Below are 20977 nucleotides of genomic sequence, written 5' to 3'. Positions count from 1 at the left end.
ACACATTCATCTAGAGGTTACAAGTGTCTGGAGCTCTCTTCTTAGGTTATTAGATTGGCCTTGGAGTTCCACTAACCTTGCCTATTTTCTGGGAGAGCATCCATAGCTTTCCTCTGATACTCAAATGACTCCAAAGAGGTTATAAATGTATTCCAGAAGCCCTCAGTGAGGAAGGAGCCCAGGGAATGTCTTCCTTACCTGTAGCCACCACAAGTCCTGGGGCCGTCTCTTTGCTAGAGATTCTTCCTGAGGAATACGGATTTTCAGAGATCTGCAAGTGCAGGTGTAAGGAGCAGAAGGGCTAAAACGAACAAGAAAAAGATAGCTTCATTCCAGGAAACTCCTGACATACACCCCTGCCCCACAGAGATGGGGCTTCCAGATGTTCATCTTCCAGAAACAGCAAGGTATTGAATGTGAGCCACAGATTTAGTTTTGGCAGGAGTTATCTCCACCTGAGATTGCCAGTATGTTCCTATCAGAAGCTTCCCTGAGCACCATTCATAGGCCCATTCCTGTGCTTGCTCCCATCAAACTGTATGCCTTCCCCGCTCTTCCTCACCCCGACCCCATCCATCATGGTCCAGTTTGTGGTTGGCCATATGAAGCCTCCCTGACCATTCCTTCCCAGAAGATGACACTGACCTTCTCCCGTATCTGATCCTGACCATCCCACTCTGCTTCTTGGAGCTCTAAGGGGCCACTGGGATGGGTGAAAGGGGAAGCTAAGAGAAACAGTCTCCAGGGCCTCTACCCTCTTCTTCAACCAGATTGTCTCCATTTCTGTTTTATGTGTTTGGTTCCTATTGATAATTTTACTTAAAATGTTTGAAGCCATTATCTAAAACTCATCTAAATTTCTGTTCTTTATTCATTTACTTATTTATCCTCATTGAGACATTCTTAAAAGTGGTTGGGTATTTGTAGAAATGTATCCTATATAATAAATAAAAATAAGATGATGAAATTTGGAAAAAGAAAATCAGGTTAGGAAAATAAGATGAAGCCACGGGTAGGGTTTGGGGAAAGAAATGCATTCCTAGAGGGAGGCAGCCATTTATCTCTGACATTCCTAATACCCCAAGCAAAAAACACGAAGTTGGACTGAAAACTACAAAAGGGGAAAGGCCCTGTCTGCCCTATTTACTGCTATATCTCCAGTTTTTAACATAATGTCTAAAATATGATAAGTAGCTAATAAATCTTTTTGAATAAGTTGCAAAAGGCAACTTTTTAGCTAAGGAGAAACATAACCATCTCTGGGATCTTAGAAGAGTTTGTTGGGTAGGTCTTCATTAAGAGGGCACTGAGGGTTGTGATTTCACCGTTAATTATCTGTCTTCCCTCCCCACCTAGAGCTGCAGCACCTGAGGGCAGAGATAATGTCTTATACACCATGTCCTCATAGTGCCTACCCAATATTCCACACAGCAGGAGCCCTGGGAATGCTGATAGATTAACTACTGTCCCATGTGGATGTACTAGCCTGAACTTCCCTGAGCTTCCAAGGCAACTTTTGCTTACCTTGACATCTATCAAGCACTTACCAGACTGGATCATATCAGCATCAGTTAACAGATGTGTTACCCCTACTGAGTTCTGTCTGAGATCCTTGAACACAAGCTCTTTCTCTTATATGTTTCTTTATCTTACTAGGAGTTGGAGCACATAACACTTTCTCAGTAAAAGCCTGTGGAATTCAATTGAACTTTCCATCCAAGTGATATGGCAGTCTGAGTCCACAGGCCAATGCCCTGGGAATTGTAGGAAATCCCTGCCGAGCACCAGCCAAGTTCCTAAGACCCCTCGATGGAAGAAAGCCCCTGTCGCAGCATCCCCAGGTAACCAGCCTGCCCTGTGGACCTCACATGAGTCTGGGTGACTGACCAGCAGGCAGTGTATGGGGCTTCCTCTCAGGTCCACGTCTGGAGCTTGCAGCAGGCGCCAATCCCTGCCCTTGTTGTAAGTGATGTATGTCTTCACCTGGTCATCCACCTTCTTGTTTGCCAGGAATATCCCTTTGATACCTGCTACCTAGGAAAAAGGGCGAGAGATGGAGAACCACATAGGGCCAAAATGCCTACAATCTTGGAGAAGCCCCAGCATTTTCCACAGGATGTTGGGGGTACAAAAGAGGAGAAGAGGAGGAACATGGTGAGAAATGCTGTATGCCATGTGGTCTCTGAGAGAAGTTTAAGTTCATCTCTGCACCCTCCATCTTGCAACCCAGATGTCCCTTTCCCTCTTATCCATCTGCATTTTCCCACTTTACATGCCTCTACACTTTGTCCCATAGAACCTTATCCCTAATTAACTATTAACATTCCCTCTGAGGCGGGAGTGGTTGATAACAAGTGAAGGAGTCATCCTTTCTAGAGAACATGGGTTTTTGCTCGGGAGGTGCTTATAGACAGGTTTTCAAGGCATCAAGGTACAATTCTTAATGGTGGAAGTCCAGGTGTCCCAATTAGTAGTGAGGTAAATATTTTTGGGCAGATGACCCAGTTTGGCAACCTGGTATCCCTCTCTGGCTGTGTCAATAGCACACTGTGTGACTTTGGATAACTCCCATAGCAACTTTGGGTCTCAGTCAACGGTCACTGAAACAGGTAGAATAAAACCTGCAGTTCCGTTTTTGCCCCAGTTGGCCGGCAATGGATACATGGGATATGCAGAGCATTTCTGCCAGAGTTCCCGATGTACTGGGATTTGCATACTCCTGATATGTTGCAGGGAGAGGAGCATTACCACGAAACAAGTAGCTAGAGGATTAAAAGACATTGATGATCCAGAAGGTTCTGGAGTAAGTACAGATTTGACTCAAACTTTTATTCCCTCTATGACTACATTCTGGGCAATAAGAACAGATATTGAGAATGACAACACCCTATGTCAAAGAAAACTTCCCTTAACTTCCCGTACAATCCCAGCATGTTCCAAAAGAAAGGTAATTCAAATAGTTTAAATATATATAAACAAGAGGTTGAATTGCAGGTTTTCTGGATAATGGATATCTCAAAATTTTAATTGTATTTATCCCTCATTCTTTGAGGATCATGGTTAACTGAGGTTTATTGCAGTTCTGAAAGAATGCCAGTGGGAAAGAATTTCACAGAAGTGATCTTTTTTATTTTTTTAATGACATAATTTAGTTGATGAAATAAGAAGTTTTTTTTCAGTAACCTGACTGGCCTTGAAAGAGAATCCTAACCCAAATAAAAACAAACAAACAAACAAACAAACAAATGGGTAGAGAATGTCAGAAGGAGAACAGAATTATCTGAGAAGGACACCACCAGGGGAATTTGACAAAGGGCCAACAATGGAATTGATTAGATTCCTCACTTGAACAGAGGGTGGGTAAGGAGAGAAGCCAAGGCAGGGGAGGGGCAGTGGTGTCAGAGTTATGCCCTTCCCCAGACATTCCCTCCCTGCTCTAGCTGCTTAAAGTCAGTGCCATTTTAGGAAGGCTGGCATCTTATATGCTCATCTAGGGGCTATGAGGCCTTCAGATCCCCTAGTCTTTAAAACCAACTGCAAAGATGTTTCTCTTAAACCTGATGGTCAATTATTCCTCACAGAGAAGGGAATCTGTTTCTTTAGAACCTTCTGCCTGATGGAGGCCTTTTGGTATCCTCTGGCACAGAGCTGGTGCCTTTTCTGCTGGACCATGGAATAATGATTCCAGAGAACTCTCTCCCCTAAGCCAGCTGGCTCCCCTGCTATGTGTACCCACTCGCTATTCACTTCCTGAAAGAAAATACACAGGTCAGACTCAGACTCCTGAATCTGCTCCTGTGGGGCTCCTGTCAGCCCCATTCCCTGCCTCCTAGTTTGATGCATTACAGCGTGAATTGCTAGCCATTCAGCCTCCTCTTGTTTTCTTCTGGATGAGCATGTTCAGTAAATGGAACGGTCATTACCATATTTTCCCACTGAGAGGTCCACCACTTGGATAGGCATTTTCTGTGTGCCTCACATATTCTGAGAGCAAAATCAGGAGAATGGGGACTGAAAAGGTATAGAAAGGAGAGATTTTCAGGGAACCCATCTACATCTCTGAAGGCGTTTCTCCTACAGTTGCACATAATGCCACAGCAATCTCCCTCCTGTCTGAAAGAACCAGAACACTCCCCATTTGTATTTGGATTGTTCAAAGCCCTTACATTATTACTGATTTGCTTCTTGGCTCCATATCTTGTATAAAAGGACTATAAGTTTGGAGGGCACTTCGCTTTTGTGTCCCCTAGGCCAAGAGCTTTCAAACTTTTTGACGGCAACCCAAGTATGAAATATATTTATACTGCAGCCTAGTAGACCTATATCCATATATGCATGTATGTGTACACATGTAGGTACATATATATCTCTGACACAAAAGTGTCATGAAACTCTGTTTACCCTCACTACATACAATGTAAAGGAATTGGAAAATGAGACACATATTTTAACTTCTCCATCCAAGGAGGTACACTGCATCTGATGAACTTTAAATATGTTTCCTCCCATTGTGGTTTGAAATCAGAAGCATGGCTGCTGTTGTTGGCCCCAGCAGTTCAAGGAGAAGGATACCAACTTGTGATGGCACCCATAGAATAGTGCAGTACAAGGTGTCAGGCCCACATGGCCCACCTTCCCTCAGGGAATCAATTTGAACTGCAAAGGGAAACTGACAGTGGCCCTTTGGCAGAGCACTGAGTCCAGCTGGCATGGTCATCTGTTGCTCACCTCCCTGAGCCCTCAAGACAAAGAAGCCAGGGCTCTGCTGAGAAAAGCAATTACCATGGTCTGCCTTGGGCTGTCCCTAGAGTCGGACCTGTGGTGAGGGGCCGATGAAGGCCGTTTGGGAAAAATGTCCCTGTGGAGTCTATAAGCAGCTGTCCATCTGGTCAAAGAAGGTTCATCTGAGGTCATGATAAAGCAGATGGTAGAGGGCAAACACTAGAAGGAAGCAAGGAAACATCAATAAGACGAGCAGAGACAAGAACTCTAAGGATGGCTCAGAGAGTTCCATTCTATCCGTCCAAGTATAGTGAGGTCAACCTAATTAGTCATTAGGAATTTCAAATTAAATCCACATTGAGGTACCACTAGGCCCCTATCAGAATGGCTACACACACACACACACACACACACACACAACTGATAATACAAAGTGTTGGGGAAGATGTGAATCAACTGGAACTCTCATACATCTATGGTGGGGATGCAAAACGAAGCTGCCATTTTACAAACAGTTTGGTAGCTTTTTATAAACATACACCTACATTCAATCCAGCAATTCTACTCCTAGGTATTTACCCATGAGAAATAAAAACTTAGGTTCATATGAATGTTTATAGAAGTTTTAGTCACAATCACAAAAAACTGGAAACAACTTCAATGTCCTTCAACTTGTGAATGAGTAAACAAACTATGGTACATCCACAAAATGGAATACAAATCAGCAATAAAAAGGAACATTTATTGATACTCAACAACATGGGTGAAACTCAAATGCATTATTCTAAGTGAAAGAAGTCAGATTCAAAAGACTATCTATTGAAGAATTCCATTCATATGACACCCTAGAAAAGGCAAAACTGGAAAGAGAGAAAGAGAAATCAGGCATTTGCCAATGACTTTGGGTAGAAGGAGGGTTGACTACAAAAGGGATATGTGAAGAAGTATTTTGGGGGTAAAAGACTGTTCTATATCTTGATTATGGTGGTAAACAACTGCATACCTCTGTCAAAACTTATGGAACTGCATACTAAAATGCGTAAATTTTACTGTACATAGATTATACTTCAATAAAAAAATTAATGTGGAAAAAAGCATAGTGGAAAGAGCCTGAGCTTTTAGTCAAATAGACTTGAGTTCATTCAAACATAACACTACCATTTTCTAGCTGTGTGATCTGAGCCAAGTTACTAAACTCTTTGCATCTCTGTACTCTCCTAGCACAATGGGGAATGATACCTACCACAGAACGATATTACAGTTGAGAAATAAGAAAAGGTATATAAATGGTTTATGCAGTCCAATACCATAGCCACTAACCACATATGGCTACAGAGCACTTGAAATGTGGCCAGTGGGACTAAGAAACTGATTTGTAATTTTATTTAATTTTAACCAATTTAAATTTAAATTTAAAAACTGGTACCTGATTCAGCTATTAGCACACTTTTAAGTATGTTTGGAATAATTTGGGTATGTGAATCTACTTTTTCTACTGTAAATTTTATGAAATGTAAATGCTGATCAAGTATTTCTGGTGAAAATTTAGCACATGAATTGAGATGTGTGGGAAGTATAAAATACACCCAGGATTTTGTAGACTTAGTATTGAAAAAATATAAAATATCTCATCAGTAATTTTTTGTATGGAGCATATACTTAAAGGATAATATTTTGGCTATTTTGGTTAAATTATATTATTACAATTGATTTCACTTGTTTCTTTTTACTTTTTTTTAATGTGGGTAGCAGAAAGTTTAAAAGTGCATATGTTACTTGCATCATTTATTCAATGATGCTGGTCTAAGGCACTGCATGGTATGCTGCTGTTATTATTATAAGGAGTTAGAAGCTGGATGCTTAATATCCAGGAAAGTATTGAAGAAAATGCTTCAGACCAGCAGTTCAGAGCATCTTTCTGTAATATAACTGAAGGCGTTCAGAAGAATATTTGTTTCTTGATTTATGAGTAGAGAGCAACTAGGAAGAAATGTTGTTTATAGCTAGGATGTGAAGACACCCCAACAGAGCTTTATATGAAATGTGTCATAGGAATTATGGCGAGCACACATGATGCATTATATTTGCTGTCAACACCAGCCTTGTTTTGATGGAATGGGCTCTGACACCTTAAAGAAGAGATTGATTATTATTTGGCTTTCAAGAATTATGTTCTCCCATAATTAGTAATTACAGCCATGACGATCTTCTACTTTGAGGCAAGGATTGAAGAGAGAACAAGCAAGTGCCTCTCTCTACAGCAGGAGACTGCTCCAACAGACCAGGAAATAGACAATGTCTCCACCTTACTAGGTTTTAGAGAGTTTGGTGGGTTGATCTCCATTGGTCTCCAAGGTCTCTCAGTGCCAAGATCCAAGAGATGAATTCTTAAGTAAGTTCTCACTGTCTTTGTCCCCTTTCCAATGTCAAGAAGAGGCTTGAGAGGTCCATGTGGAAGATAGAGTGATACATCGGTAGCTTTAAGTGACCATGGTCAGCTCGAGTCACCTCACATCTGTGTTACCTAAAGGCATCTCTGGCGTTTCAGAAAAGGGAAAACAGGTGTACTATCCTAATTACATTAAAATTTAAAGTTACGCATTAACTTGGCATAAGGGATTGCATCAAGCATGCAAATATCATTTGCTAAGTATGTAGATGAAGGGGAAAACCATAGAGAAATACTTTCGCAGAGAATAAATGTCCAACTCTCAGTCAAGCTCTTTACTAGTATCTTTATCCCCACTATTCCTCAAGGTCACTCGACATTCCATGAAAACGGACCTCTACTCATCTGACTCTGGTTTTCTTTTCATGCTGGTACTCTACCAGGCATGCCTTTTTCTCAACCTCCAGCAATTCCCCTTTTAAGCCAGCTCATCTACAAGTCTCCCCAAATTGGAATTAATCTTCCTCCTTAGTGATCTCACATTCAAGTTAGACCGTGATCACTACCCTAATAGTCACTTATATCTTTCCAGTAGGTAGTGAGTCTCATGCACCAGCCTCATCGCATCAAACAAAATACATTCCATGAAAGTGTGTTAATTTAGCTGAGTTGAATGTGAAAGCTTACTGTTTTTCCCAGCTGCTTTACTCAAGGGCATTCAGAGTCCAGAGAAATTATAGTCTCTTTGCTAAGTGGCCATATGGTACACAATCTCAGTTTCTATGAGAATCTCCAGTGAAGAAGGTTAAAGTCTAATGACTCCTAGAGACTAATTAAATTGAGCTTTAACTTCAAATCACAGAATGTATCTCCAGGTGCAAAACAGCATCGCCCTCTAAAAACCTTCAATATAGTCATGGTTTAGATTATGTCAGGATCCAATTTACTCCCTTGGTATTAAATGCCTTCTAGAAGTACTTATCCAGAACTTATTCTTATACTTGCCTAGTATCTTTTCTACACAATTAGACTGGCTGGCTCACGGTCACACAAATCTGCACCATCTGTCTAATTCTTGGCTTATGCCATTATTGACATTTGGAATGCCTTCTACTTCCTCACTTCTTCCTCCCCAGTGCAAAAGGACTGATCAGATTGGTAATGTCGAGAAAAAGAACTGGGCATGTATAGCTCATCCCCATCTCCACTATTTTTGGGATCTACCTGCAAAGATCACATCCCCTGTACCTCAATGCTCTGGTGTTATAGGGACAGGCTTCCATAGGAGAGCTTTTCATTTGCTATTTCTGTCAGTGACTGGAAGGATGAGTTCAATTCTGGGTGCAGTATTAGCAAGCCCACTTCCTCCTACATAACTTTTAAAAGCAATAAAGGTAACATGTGATCTCCATTTGTCTCTGTCTCAGTTGGTTCCAATCTTGGGCAGGTAAAAGAGAAACTTTCTTTATTGACCCGCTCAAAGCCCAACAAGCTAGACTGCAAACTCCCTGATGGTAAGAACCATTATCTCTTGCCTTTCTCATGGACTTGAACACAAAGTAGGGGCACAATCAACCCTGATAAAATTGAATGCAGAATGAGCTCTACAGAGCTTGTTTTAGATAAGGTGCCTTGCCTGGTGCATCTTGCTTCTCTATAAATGCAATGACACCATGCATTTTTTTTTTCCCAACAAGACCGAAAATGCAAACCTGACTTCAGCAAGAAGAAAAAAAAAACTACATGTGTCCAGGCACATTCTTCATTATGATTTATGCTCCACTTTGGGTCAGAGTGTCTCACTGTTCTAAATGACCAAGGAGTTTCAGGCTCCCTTTCTTAGAAAAGGAACAGCACAATGGCGAACTCACCCACCATCTCAATGAGGTCAGAGACACAGGGATTTCTCAACTGAAAGGTCATCTGCAGCAATGTCTACCCTCTCCCACTGGGGTCTGACCACAGGAGCATGAATAGTCTTCTTATCTCTGTAGCCTCATTTATGCAAACAGGAACTTGGTTGGAATGGCCTCAGGCCTGGGAACATCCCTCCAAACCTTCCAGAGATGTGACTTATTGCCCAATAACAAAGGTATATTTCTGTTTCCTGTTATAATTAGAGACACGGAGGTGTAAGCTTCCCAAAACCATTACACCCCTCGGTTATCTCTACTAGTCTTCACAACTCTAGGAAGAAATCTGGGACACTTCCCAAACTGGGACCTTGTTGTTAAGGGAATTATTTCAGCATTTGTCAACTATCTCCTAGGAATCAGGATATTTCTACTGATTTTGTTTTACATCCAATAATATTCACTTCTCTCTCTTTTTTTAATGTGCTTCTGTTCACCCCATGCCTTTGTGTAATCCTCCTTTTACCTATTAAAATAGCTGGAATCTTAAATGTTTCTACCACTCTCAGTAACTGAGCAGCCAACTTAGACACCAGTGTAGGGATGCTGGAACCTTGACAGGCACTGCTCAGAAAAGACCCTTGTATAAAGCAGAAGGCCATGCACTGACCCCTCTGTTCTGAAAACCACTCCCACTTCTCAAAGAGGAAAACTCACAAGGGAGCAGCTCATCCAAGCCACCTGAGGCTACCACTCACAACAGACAACTTGTCCTTCCATGAATGAATAACCTCAACCAGCACAGCCTGTGCGGGTTTGACCACCAGTCATTAGTGAATGTTGGATAATGAGACACACTTTCTTTGCTCAGATCAATCTGTCATACTGAGGTGGTCAGTCATGCCCACTCACTGTGGCCAGGGCTATCAATGGTCACACACTGTCACTAGAGGTATAAAAAAGCATTACATCCTTAGGGTCACTGAAACAATTACTTTTTTCTCTAGTTCCTATGTGGAGTCACTTGGTTTCCTAGATAAATTATTCTTTAACTGATGATCACATTTAAAAACAAAACCTCAATATAATGAAAACTCAGTAAGGCAATCATATTAAAAACAACAACTCAATATAAGTCAAGCCCGGTTCTTCACCATAAAAAGATGTTGGCATTTGGTAGCATTTTAGGGAAACCTTCATTTCCAGCACTGATATTCGCTTTTCTTTTCCTATAAAATTTTTTCATAAAACATGATTTTCCAAATAATTTAGGTATATAAATAACACTACTCCTTCCACCCAGAGTCTATAAGAGGCAGCATAGGGTTCAAAAAAGTACTTACGAGATCATATCTAGACCAGGTATCTTCATGTCTGGCTATGCTCATACATACAAGAACATCGTCTTTAGCTGCCATTTGTTGAGAGTTCACCAAGTCAACCACTACACTAGATGTTTTATATACATTATCTCTTATTCTCACAATAATCTCATTAGGTAAATATTTTATTCCCATTTTACAAGTGAAGGAATTGAGCCACAGAGAAGTTAAGTTCTTTGCCCAAAGTCACATAATTGCTAAGTGGTACAGCTGAGATCTGAACCCAGGACTATCCAATGCTTGTGCCTATACCATTAAAACTCATGAAAAGAGAGGCAGGATAATCCTGGCTACATACCTCATACAACTCAATAATGATGTTTCCCATTAGACCTCGACTGCTCTTAATGTTCTCCATGGCCAGGGTGAAGTAGATCCCACGTGTGTCTGAGATGTAGAGGTTGTATGTGTCATTCTGATTCCATTCTTGGACTGCTGCAAACACTTGGTTCTCATCCGTACTGATGATGTGCATGTCCTGTAAGAAGATGGAAGGCCTGTAAGGCAGCAGATATCCATATCTCCCTGCCCATTGGGACCCAGAGTAATTACTATGACTTATGAAATGGTTGAGAAAAAGCTTGAGTTATAGGCAATGTTAAACAATTCTGTGTCGGACCAAGGCCATAAATTATGAGTGTCATGATTTCTGCTCCTTGCTAAGTGACAGTAAGATGGGTATAAAGGGCTTTGGTGGGTGTCATTTTCCGTGGCTTCAAGGGCTTCATCCACTTTCATTTTTTATTTTTATATCTGAAAGTTAGTGTTAGTGCTAATGGAGCCATTCAGCCTTGCAAGAGCAAACTCACACATACAAAGATGACGGGTCTATCCCTTCTTTAGATCTTCATTTATATTTTCAAACTTTTTAGTGTAGTGGTTTCCACACTTTTCTTTGGAATAGTCAGAGTCATGGGGATTGCAAGAAGGGTGGCATGGAGGCATAGCCAATGGGGGGTGGAGGGCTCTAGGCTTCCAACTCTGTTTCAACTAGGGCAGCACCACTTGAATCTGCTTTCTACTGGAATTCTGTGTAATGTTTTATGAGTGAAAGGAGAGGAGGATTCTGTTACTAATAAAATAATATTTGAAAATCACTGATATAGAGGAAAGAACGCTCAACCTGGAATTTAGTGTTCTGGTTCATAATATAAGCTCTGCTCTAAGTCAGCTGTATGATGTTGAACATGTCAGTCTCCTTGAGCTTCAATATTCTCACCAAAATAGTGAAGAGGTTGGGCTACCAATAAAAATAGCTAATATTTAACACTATTCTAAGTCATCTAAACGTATTATTTCAATTAAAAATCCAAACAATTCTATAACAGAGGTAGTATGATTATTCCCATTTTACTGAGGAGTAAACTAAGGCATACAGAGGTTTACGAGCTTGTTTCAAATTCCATAGTTTGTGTGTAAGTGGCAGAACCAGGTATTGAACCTCTGTGGTGTGACTCTAACCTCATTTTTAGCTTCTAACCATTTGGATATATAGCCTCTGGATCAGAAGTGCAAACCAATCATCCATGAAATGAACGTGAATCATAATCGTTTGGGTGACTCCAGGCGACAGTATTCTATCGAATACCTGAAAATGTAGTCTTTTAGGTGTGGTCAGCACTCACTGGAGTCTCAGCCCCACGCACCCAAATGTTCTTATGATCTGCCACCTACATATTAATTTTAACTTCCTGGTCCCTGAAGTCACTTTAGTTTGCATTCCTGGAGTGGATCATTTCTAAAATCAAATCTAATAGTTCACAATTCAAAATAGTTCATAAAAGCCAGTGTGCATATGTGGCTAGGCACTGTACAAAGATTATCACAGACTCAAGTCCTTACTTAAGGAACTTGCACCATCAGGAGGAAACGTTGACACGGATAAACATTTGACAAAATGAGAGTAGTTAAAAAAATGAATAACTAATACAGGTGTATATGCCAAAGAGTAGTATCATCCCAGGAAAGCAGAAGGAGAGGCACCCTTGTCACTGTGGTGGAAAGCACTGGTAATAGAGACATGGCAATTGGAGTCGACAGTAAATAATCAGGCTGCATGCAGCCTGTACCTTATTTGACCAACCTTTCCCAGAAATGGTTCAACAATGAAAGGAAGCAGTAATGTCTATAATGTCAGAACCATGGAGAGCTCCTCCAGGATGATTTTTAAAAGGAGCAAGTCCATTTGATTTGGACAACCAGGAGGTGAGAAAAGTGAGAAAGCAAGCTCTGGATCTTTTTATTGGAGACTCTGTCAGATCTCAGCCTCTGGCCTTGAACTGTCTAAGTCACCTTGACTAAGACCTCACTTGCTCATTTGTGCTTACACACCTTGTAGAATTACAGGTTCCTGGGGAGCTGCTTGAAAATGGAAATAAGGCTTATTCTTAAAAGCCATGTGATGAAATCGTGTTGTGTTGGTGTGGAATGAAAGCCCAAGAACCCAGTAGGTGGGGAAATAGCAGCTGCAGGAAATACGGATTAAATTCACTTACCCTGTTAAAAATGCAATAGAAATGCCTAGCTTTTCCCAGATGTTTTGGCCATAAAAATGAACGAGCTAAGTTATTACTAAACTAATGTAAAAGAAGTGGAAAAAAACAACTTAAAACACTGGGGCATGGTCAGGACTAATTCTGCCAGATTTGCTATGAGTGCATCTTAGTTTAGAGCTGCGCTGTGCTGTGTCATCTGGTGAACAGGTACTTCAGGCTCTGAGGTGAAAGGCGGCTCTCTAGTATCCAGGATGCTGGCATGTCTGCTTGAGAAATCTTTCATTCGCCAAAGTCACTTAGTTAATAAAGGATATTACTAAGATTTAAACCCAAGACTATTTGAATCAAAAAGCTAAACTCCATAGCATTGGGGGTTTATCTTCAGTGTGCATCAAAATGACCTGGAGATCTTAACAGTAAGCAGACTCATAAGTCCCACCACCTGAGATTCTAATTCAGTGTGTCTGATGTGGAGCCCTGGATTCCACCATCTGAACAAGCCCTCCAGATGATTCTGGAATATGCAGTCTGGGGCATCACTCTTTGAAATGCTCTGAACTATATGTCCTCTCTCCAAATAGGTCTTATAGTTGAAGAGGGGTCAACTATAATAACAAGAACATTAAGTCTTCAAGTACAAATAAAGCCATTAATAGTTAAAATTCATCCAATAGGAATCTGAATGATAATAAAGCTTATTTCTTGAATCTTGCTACCTCAATCTAACTCCGAAGCATGTGTCATCTCCTTATTAAGACAGTCTTGCTAGTCCTGAGAATATGCAGGGGAGAGATCTGATTGATGATGAAGAAAGAAATTGATGGAGATAAAATGCAATAAGAGTAAATTCTGATTGATACTTCATTAAACCTGGAATTTGGAGAGTATCAGACATAACCACATACACGTTTTTATTTGGAAAACAATGATAAATAACACCCCCCTATACCCTCATAGGAGAGTGTTTGACAATACAGTAATTTGGGAGAATCATAGTTGCTTTTTGAAAACCTAAACCTGTGACTTCCTACGTGAACAATGGTAAAAATATTTCCCTGTTATTGAACCATTTTCTTGTAATCTGGACCTATTGTAACTTCATTCATTACAGAAACACCTATGTTCTTCAGCATTTGCCATGTGCCAAACGCTATAATAGAAACACAGAGAGGAACAAAATGTAGAACCTGACCTCGAGAAGATGCCCACCTGGTGGTGGAGACATCACATACTCTTGCAGCCTTTCGTGAGCTTCACTAATTACTGCAATAGAGGTTCTGAAAATGGTGTTAGGAGTACAAAGGCTTATAGGTGAGAGAGAGGGTGGAGCATTCAAGGAAACGTGTGGAACTTGGAATAGCTGTAAAGCAGTTTTCCTCTGAGGGAAGTGAAGATAGAGAGTGGCCACACCACAAGGGGTTCCATACGGCACACCTAAGTTTTACCCAGAAGGAAGTAAAAAGTTATCACAAGATTTTTAGCAGGAGGAAGGAAAGATTAGAGTTGGTCAATGGAGAGATTGGTTGGAGAAAATCAGCTTCATTGAATGATCATATTCACTGTGGAAGCAGTGTGAAGAGGGGATTTAAGTGGGGCAGGGAGGAAGGCTTAAAAGGTCCTTGCAACAATCTAGGTAGTAACACATGAGGGCCTGAACTAAGGAAGTAGGTTTTCTATGAGAACCTTATGAAATGGATTGGTGAGATAATAAGGGGGTAGAATGTACAGGGGATAAAGGAAAAGGACATATCTTTAATATCTCAGGTATTTGACTTACAAAATTCTCTGCTTTTTTTTTTGAGTGCTCATTACAATCACAATTAAATAATCACTTGTATATAATTATTTGTTTGATGTCTGTCTCTCTCATTAGACTGTCTGCTTTCAGAGGGCAGAACTATGCCTTTCTTATTTATCACTTTATTTCTAGGACTTACCAGAGTATCTAGCACATGGTAGACATCCAACGAAAGTTTACTGAATGAATAAATGGAGTAAGTAAGTAAACATGGGAGAAGAATGAGATACATGGGATATAAAGTGCAGAATCTAAGCTCAGTTTTGGAGTTGTTAAATGGGACTGTTAAGGGGATGTACTTCAAATAGGCAGTTGCATAGATAGTGCAGAGGTCATTGAAGAGATATGGGCTGGGAGTGTGGATATAGGAGTCATCAATATGAAGAGAAGGGATGAGGTCACTCAGGAACTATGCAGAATGCAAGGAGGACTCACACCCATCTTTTAAAGGGTGGCAAGGGAAGAGGATCCAGAAAAGGAAAACAGATTAAAATACTGCCAAAGGGGAGAGCGTCAGGTATGGATTTTTTTCCCCGACAGTGTCAAATGCTCCAGAGAGGTAAAAAAAAATAAAGATGTAGAAATGTCTATTGGATTTGGCATGTAGGTGGCCACTGGTTACAACAGTTAGAGGATTTTTAGTGGACTAGTGGAGAGATGGGTGTGGGAGAGCAGAGGGCAACTAGCAGTGGGTTGAAGAGTGAATAGAAAGTGAGAAAAAAGGTTAGAATTACAGATAACTCTTTAAGAAGGGTGGTTGTGACACAGCAAAGAAGGATAAATCAGTATTTAGGGAAATGTAAAAATTAAGGAAAATTTTCCAAAGGAAATTAAAGAAAAGGTTAATATCATTGCTATTATCATTATAATAAATTTTCTAAAACGTATTTCCCTCTCCTGTCTTTTATTATTCAAAATGGGATTAACCATATTCTACTGTCAAATAAAAACAAAACCAGACTTAGGTAAGGAGAGACTTTATTTGAAAAGATTACTGCAATAGAGAGATGACTCTGACCATAATATCTGCAAGCACCCCAGAGTGAAGGCAGAAAAGAATTACTTTTAGAAGAAGTAAAACAAGGCTAGAAGGAACTGGGTGTGGGCAGTGGAGTGAGCAAGTGGCATGATCGAGAACTTAAATAGGAAATTGTTTTCTTTAGGGTCAGGTGATTCTCAGAGGGGCTGTTAAGGGGGTTGTTGAGTCCCGAGTTCGATGCTTTCTTAGGCTCCCAGTGCTCGTGTATGCTCAAGAGTGGACCGAAGTTCAGGGGCTTGGGAGAAGGAAAAAGCTGGATAATAGTTGGTCAAGTCAAACTAGCAGGCATTTTCTCCAGAACGGACAGTTCTGGAGAAAATCAGCTAATCATTTATGAGACAAAGAATGGGAATCTGGTCTTGCCACAGGTAAACAGAAGAACATCTGCGTCGTATTGAGGCAATGGGGCAGGGGGTTCTTTGCAGTAAACCATGCCCAGGAACTCAATCGAGTGGGGAGATTTCTTACACGTTGCTGTTTTCCAGGGGCCCAGCACTCCGGTAAAGTTCCCCATTGTCACTACCAAACTGAGTCCCAGATAGAAACAAATAAATAAAAACCAGAAATTTTTCTCTTATCAAAATGACTATTAGAGTAGCAAGTTAGGAATAAATCCAGAGTCTACAATACAAAAGACGGTCTCTCAGACTCACAGTGGTAAAGGGAGGGCCTCAGGCACACTAAGTCCCAGGTCAGGCTGGGGTGTGAGCCCCCCAGGAGCACAGAGCTCCTCGCCAGGCAGGAGTATTTCCCTCTGCATCATAATCACTCCTTAGACTGGTCCAGCTCTTTACACTTGACCAATAGTGAGCCATTTGTTGAATCCTCACAGATCTGTCAAATAGTACCATGAGGCCCATTTCACAGATGAGAAGACCTGGGCTCATTGATAAGTAAGCGGCAGAGCTGGGACAAAAGCTCAGGGTTTCTGCTCATCAGCTCCATCATCTTTTCCCTCGGCTACCCTGGCTCCCTGTCATCTGTCTCCACGCCCTCTCCTGGTGTGCGCTATTCATGGCTATTGGACTGACGGTGCCAGCCCGATGCCCAGGGACTGGGTTATGGAGCACTCAGCACAAGATTGCTGCTCCTAATAATATTGTTCATTATTAATGGCATTCATTTCATACTCTGAAAAACACTCCAAAGCCACGGAGTGCCCCAGGAGAGTGTATTCTGAACAGACAGGCTGAGAGTAGAGGTGTGAGGGCAACGAGGAGAGGGAGCTTTTCCGTGTTTTTGTTTTTAAGCAAGATGCCCAGCAGCAGCAGCCGCAGCACCACATGGAACAGCAACAACTTGCTTAAAAGCCATTTCCATTTTTAAACAATGAAAAGAACCAATCTCCCTCCACCAGCTCTGTCCTCACCTCCTCAGCCTAGGCTATGAAAATCTGGGCCAACGCTGACTAATAAAGGGGATCGATAACCATCCAGCTATTTTCACAGCAGCCCTCATATTAATGAGAAGCTGCTCTGGATGAAGTTCTATAAAAGGGGCCGCACAGACGGTACTCCCCCACAATAAGTTGCCATGGGGTTGCTAATCATTAACAGAGTGTTCTAGGGTTGTGATCAATTCCAGGCTTCATTTGTCCCCACCTGCAGCTACTGCCCAGGGGAGCGAACTGTTTGTTTTCCTGAGAAGGTTAAAAATACATAAAATATGCACACATACAGAGACAAAATGGGTCCTGCATTGGGGAGATGGTTTGGAAAGTTCCCGAAACTCTTCTCCTGGGTCAATACGTGGAGATCATCAGATTACTGTGAGGGGTCATTCTCCTTAAGAGAGAGCACGATTATGAATTTCTCCTTCCTCACATTCTTCAAGCAGGAACTCTTCTTTCAGGCTTGAGTTTAGAATATTTGATGGGTACATCCTGCAACCACAATAGTATAAAATGGTCCTACAAAAGCCAATCACCAAGAGGGTAGAGAAAATGAGAAATTGATTCCCATGGCCCCTGAGGCTACTTAACACAGTCCCTGTCCATCTCATCAGCCTCTCCACCTCTCTCTCTCTGCAAGCCAGTCTCTCAAAATGTTTTTTAGTTTGTTGAATGAACCATACTCTCTCTTAAAATAGGGTCTGTGCATTTATTTTCTACTGGCTTCCCCGACCCTCCTTTGCAGAGTTAACCCCTTATTCCTCTTGTATCAGCTTAAATATCACTTTCTTTAGGAAACCTGCCCTCACTCCCATATTTTGTTAGTTCCAACCATCACGCTGCAATAGCCCTTGAACTTCTATACCTATAAAACTCCCTACATCTACCATTGCTTGTTCAATGTCTCTCTTCTCTACCAGAATACAAGCTCCATGAAGCAGGGACTGTTGGTGTCTTATTCACCACTTTATCCATAGAGCTTAGTTCAGTGTCTGGCACAGAGTAAAAACTTAAATAGAAGAAAGAATAGCTCAGTGGATGAATGAAAGAAGGAACAAATGAACGAATGGATGCATACATGCATACATGAATAGCTAAATGAATAAAAGCGACTGGGGGTAGACAATTATCCACCTTCTTATCCCATAGTCCCTCCTACCTCTGTACTCATTTAGCTTTTCACAGTATGTTTCCTAGCACCAGCTTAGAGACCCAAGTCTTCGTAACATGACATTTGATATGCATCCAACCTGAGACTTTGCTTCTCTGTAGCCTCATTAGGTGACACAATTATATCCTGTCCATGTTCACAATGAGGTTCTAAGATTCATCTCTTCCCAGAAGCCAATGTTGACAAGGGATGAGGTCCCCAGAGTAAGTTTTCTGATGTTCCAATAGAGAAGTTAAAATGCAATCATTTGATATTAACATTATGGTGAATTATTCCTTTTTAATTACTCATAGTGGCAGAAGGGAGTGGAAGCATAGGCAATGCATTTATATTTAGCCTTAAAATGTAAAGAGAAGCAAGAAAACCACGAGAGTCACCTGTGCACCTTTATGCATACAGACATACAGCACCTGTGCTCTGGCCTGGGCCATTCTGAGCCTGGCCCTCTGTTTGGCAGTAAGGCCCTTGTAAAAGGGAGGGGCACTCAGAAGAGATTCCAATGCTAGCGCTCCTTTCACTACTACTCTTGGGAAATAACCCGAGGTTATACCAGCTGTTTGAGTCACAGGAAATCAAAGCTCTTGCCTGCGTACCCTGCTGAGATGGGAATACAGAATCCAGGCCAAACCCCGCAGTGGTAAGTCAGACTGAATGCCAGCTGTCTCCTAGGCAGAGATCAAACCCCCTGCAGCCCAACAACGCAGCCTCTCCCTGCCATGTTGTCTGGCAGGACCCAGGACAGCAGGGGGTGCGTACCTTTGGCAGTGAGTACTTGGGAAGCTTTATCTGAGCGAAGGCCTCTCGTCTGTAGGACACGTAGTAGCTGGCTCTTCCAGCAGTTGTTACCTGGATCATGGGGGAAACACAAAGAGGTCAGATGGGGCCATGGATCACGGCAAAGATGCAAAATATTAGCCTCTTTATCAACAGCCACGACAGGTTTATGACAACCTTTTAGAGAATATCCCTTGCTTGCTTTGAGCCTCCAGTCCCACAGCACCCTGAGTGGCTCCCATGTTATAGTGTTTAGACAATAAATGGGAAATTACAACAGTCTTTCCCGATGGCTGGCACTTTGCATGAGAGCAGAGACTCTGTATTTGGTCACTGTGCTCTGCATATGGGACACACCTAATAAATATTTTCAGCTGAAAACAGAGAAGCTATCAGTTTGGCTGTACTCATGATCTATTTATTCTTTAGTCTTTTTTTTTTTTTTTAGCAGTTTTTAATCCATTGCAACCATGACATGAGTGTCAAAGGAATTATTTTTCTGGATCTGAATAATTGCTAGTGCTCAAAGCTCTTATTACTTTGAAATTCACTTCTGATCTGGGCACAATGTTTTTCCTTCATATTTACAAATCCATGCATTTAGGAGATATTTATTGACGTTTTCCATGTGCAAATTACTTAAAGGCATCAAAGGTCAGAGAAAGAACTCTAGATTTGAAAGTCAGAAATCCTAGGTTTGAGTCCCAGCTCTGCTCTCTCATGGCTGCGGTAGTCAGGCTCTATAACCTCACTTGGGAAAGGATGGATTCTTAGGGGAATGTGGAAACCACTCCAAGAAACGATCCTCTGGCCTGGGCTTGCTGAGAAGTCCTGCCAAGCCAACATGGCACAGCTCTGCAGATGGCTGCTCTCGGCCCAATTATCCTAATTCAGGGGAAATTAATATTCACAAGAGAAGATAACATAGCCTGTTCAGAGAAAATAGCAGGAGGACAATAGCAACCAGGCTGCTGTACTGAGGAGGCAGTTACTGGAGGCATAAGCTCTGTTCTCACTAAGTTTCAAGCACTTGCTGGAGACAGGCCAGTCCCCCTACTCTGGTCCAAACCTGGCGCCCATCCACAGTGGCTGCTGGGAGCAGGAGGGGTGTCACATCTCTATTGAAAGCCACCCATCTCTCCTCCCTCTGAGAGACGGCATCTCCCATGGCTCCCCCTTGCTCTGCACAGATTGGAAGCCCACAAAGCAGGCACCAAAAGCTGCCAAGTAGAACAGATGTTAGAATCAGCAAGAAGGCAGAACCTTGGAAAAAACTTGGTGCAAAGACTTAGGCTGTGAATCAACAGGAGAGACTGGTTTTCTCCCTCGTGTTCAGCGCTATCCTTACATCTCTATTTTCTAATTAGAATCGTTCTTGTCTTGTATTTCAGGACTTTTTTATTTTTGATAAGATATCTGATCTGAATCTATATTGCTCCACATTGGCTTAAAGGTAGGGTGTTGACATATTAAGATCAATGAGTTGCTGAGAAAGGTTTTTTTCTTCTTTTTTAAATGAATCTCAACCATATAGGACCACATTAAAATATAATCCTTGGTTCTAAAGCAAGGGTTCTAAATCCTTGGTTCGAAACAGTCCTTATTAGTTCTTGCATGACCTTATTTATTTACTTGTTTGTTTAATTTGGTTTTATTTTTAATTATAAAACCAACACATGCAAATATCCCTGCCAACCCAAGAATTACATTGGTAGTTTTTCAACTTGAGCATGCATCAGAATCACCTAGAAAGCTTGTTAACACTCAGACTGCTGGGCCCCACCTGCAGAGTCTCTGATTCAATAGATCTGGGGCAGGTCCAAGAATTTTCTTTTCTAACGAGTTTCAGACGATGTTGATGCTGCTGGTCTGGGGACCACACTTTGAGCAGCACAGAACTAGGATGTTAAAGACAAATGCCATACACCTCTGTGCCTCTATGCTTTTCATCTGTCCCAGCCCCC

At 41.5% G+C, this 20977-nt stretch overlaps 1 protein-coding gene across 1 annotated transcript in view; it reads right to left on the bottom strand.

Annotated features, from left to right (window-relative positions):
• The window catches only part of SORCS3 (sortilin related VPS10 domain containing receptor 3), a 579597-nt gene that overhangs the window by 89632 nt on the left and 468988 nt on the right, over positions 1–20977 (bottom strand). The window contains exons 8-11 of the mRNA XM_004428052.3: positions 18996–19085; positions 10645–10824; positions 1888–2034; positions 199–301 (exon numbers count right to left, since the gene is read on the bottom strand). Coding sequence (XP_004428109.1) covers positions 199–301; positions 1888–2034; positions 10645–10824; positions 18996–19085 — 520 coding nt within the window. The remainder of the gene's footprint in view (positions 1–198; positions 302–1887; positions 2035–10644; positions 10825–18995; positions 19086–20977) is intronic.

The sequence above is a fragment of the Ceratotherium simum genome, chromosome 6, assembly GCF_057802395.1.
Source record: "Ceratotherium simum simum isolate JZ-2026a chromosome 6, ASM5780239v1, whole genome shotgun sequence".
In the NCBI taxonomy this organism is placed as follows: domain Eukaryota; kingdom Metazoa; phylum Chordata; class Mammalia; order Perissodactyla; family Rhinocerotidae; genus Ceratotherium; species Ceratotherium simum.
The sequence above is the reverse complement of the archived record's forward strand: the minus strand, read 5'-3'. Positions and strand labels throughout refer to the sequence as shown.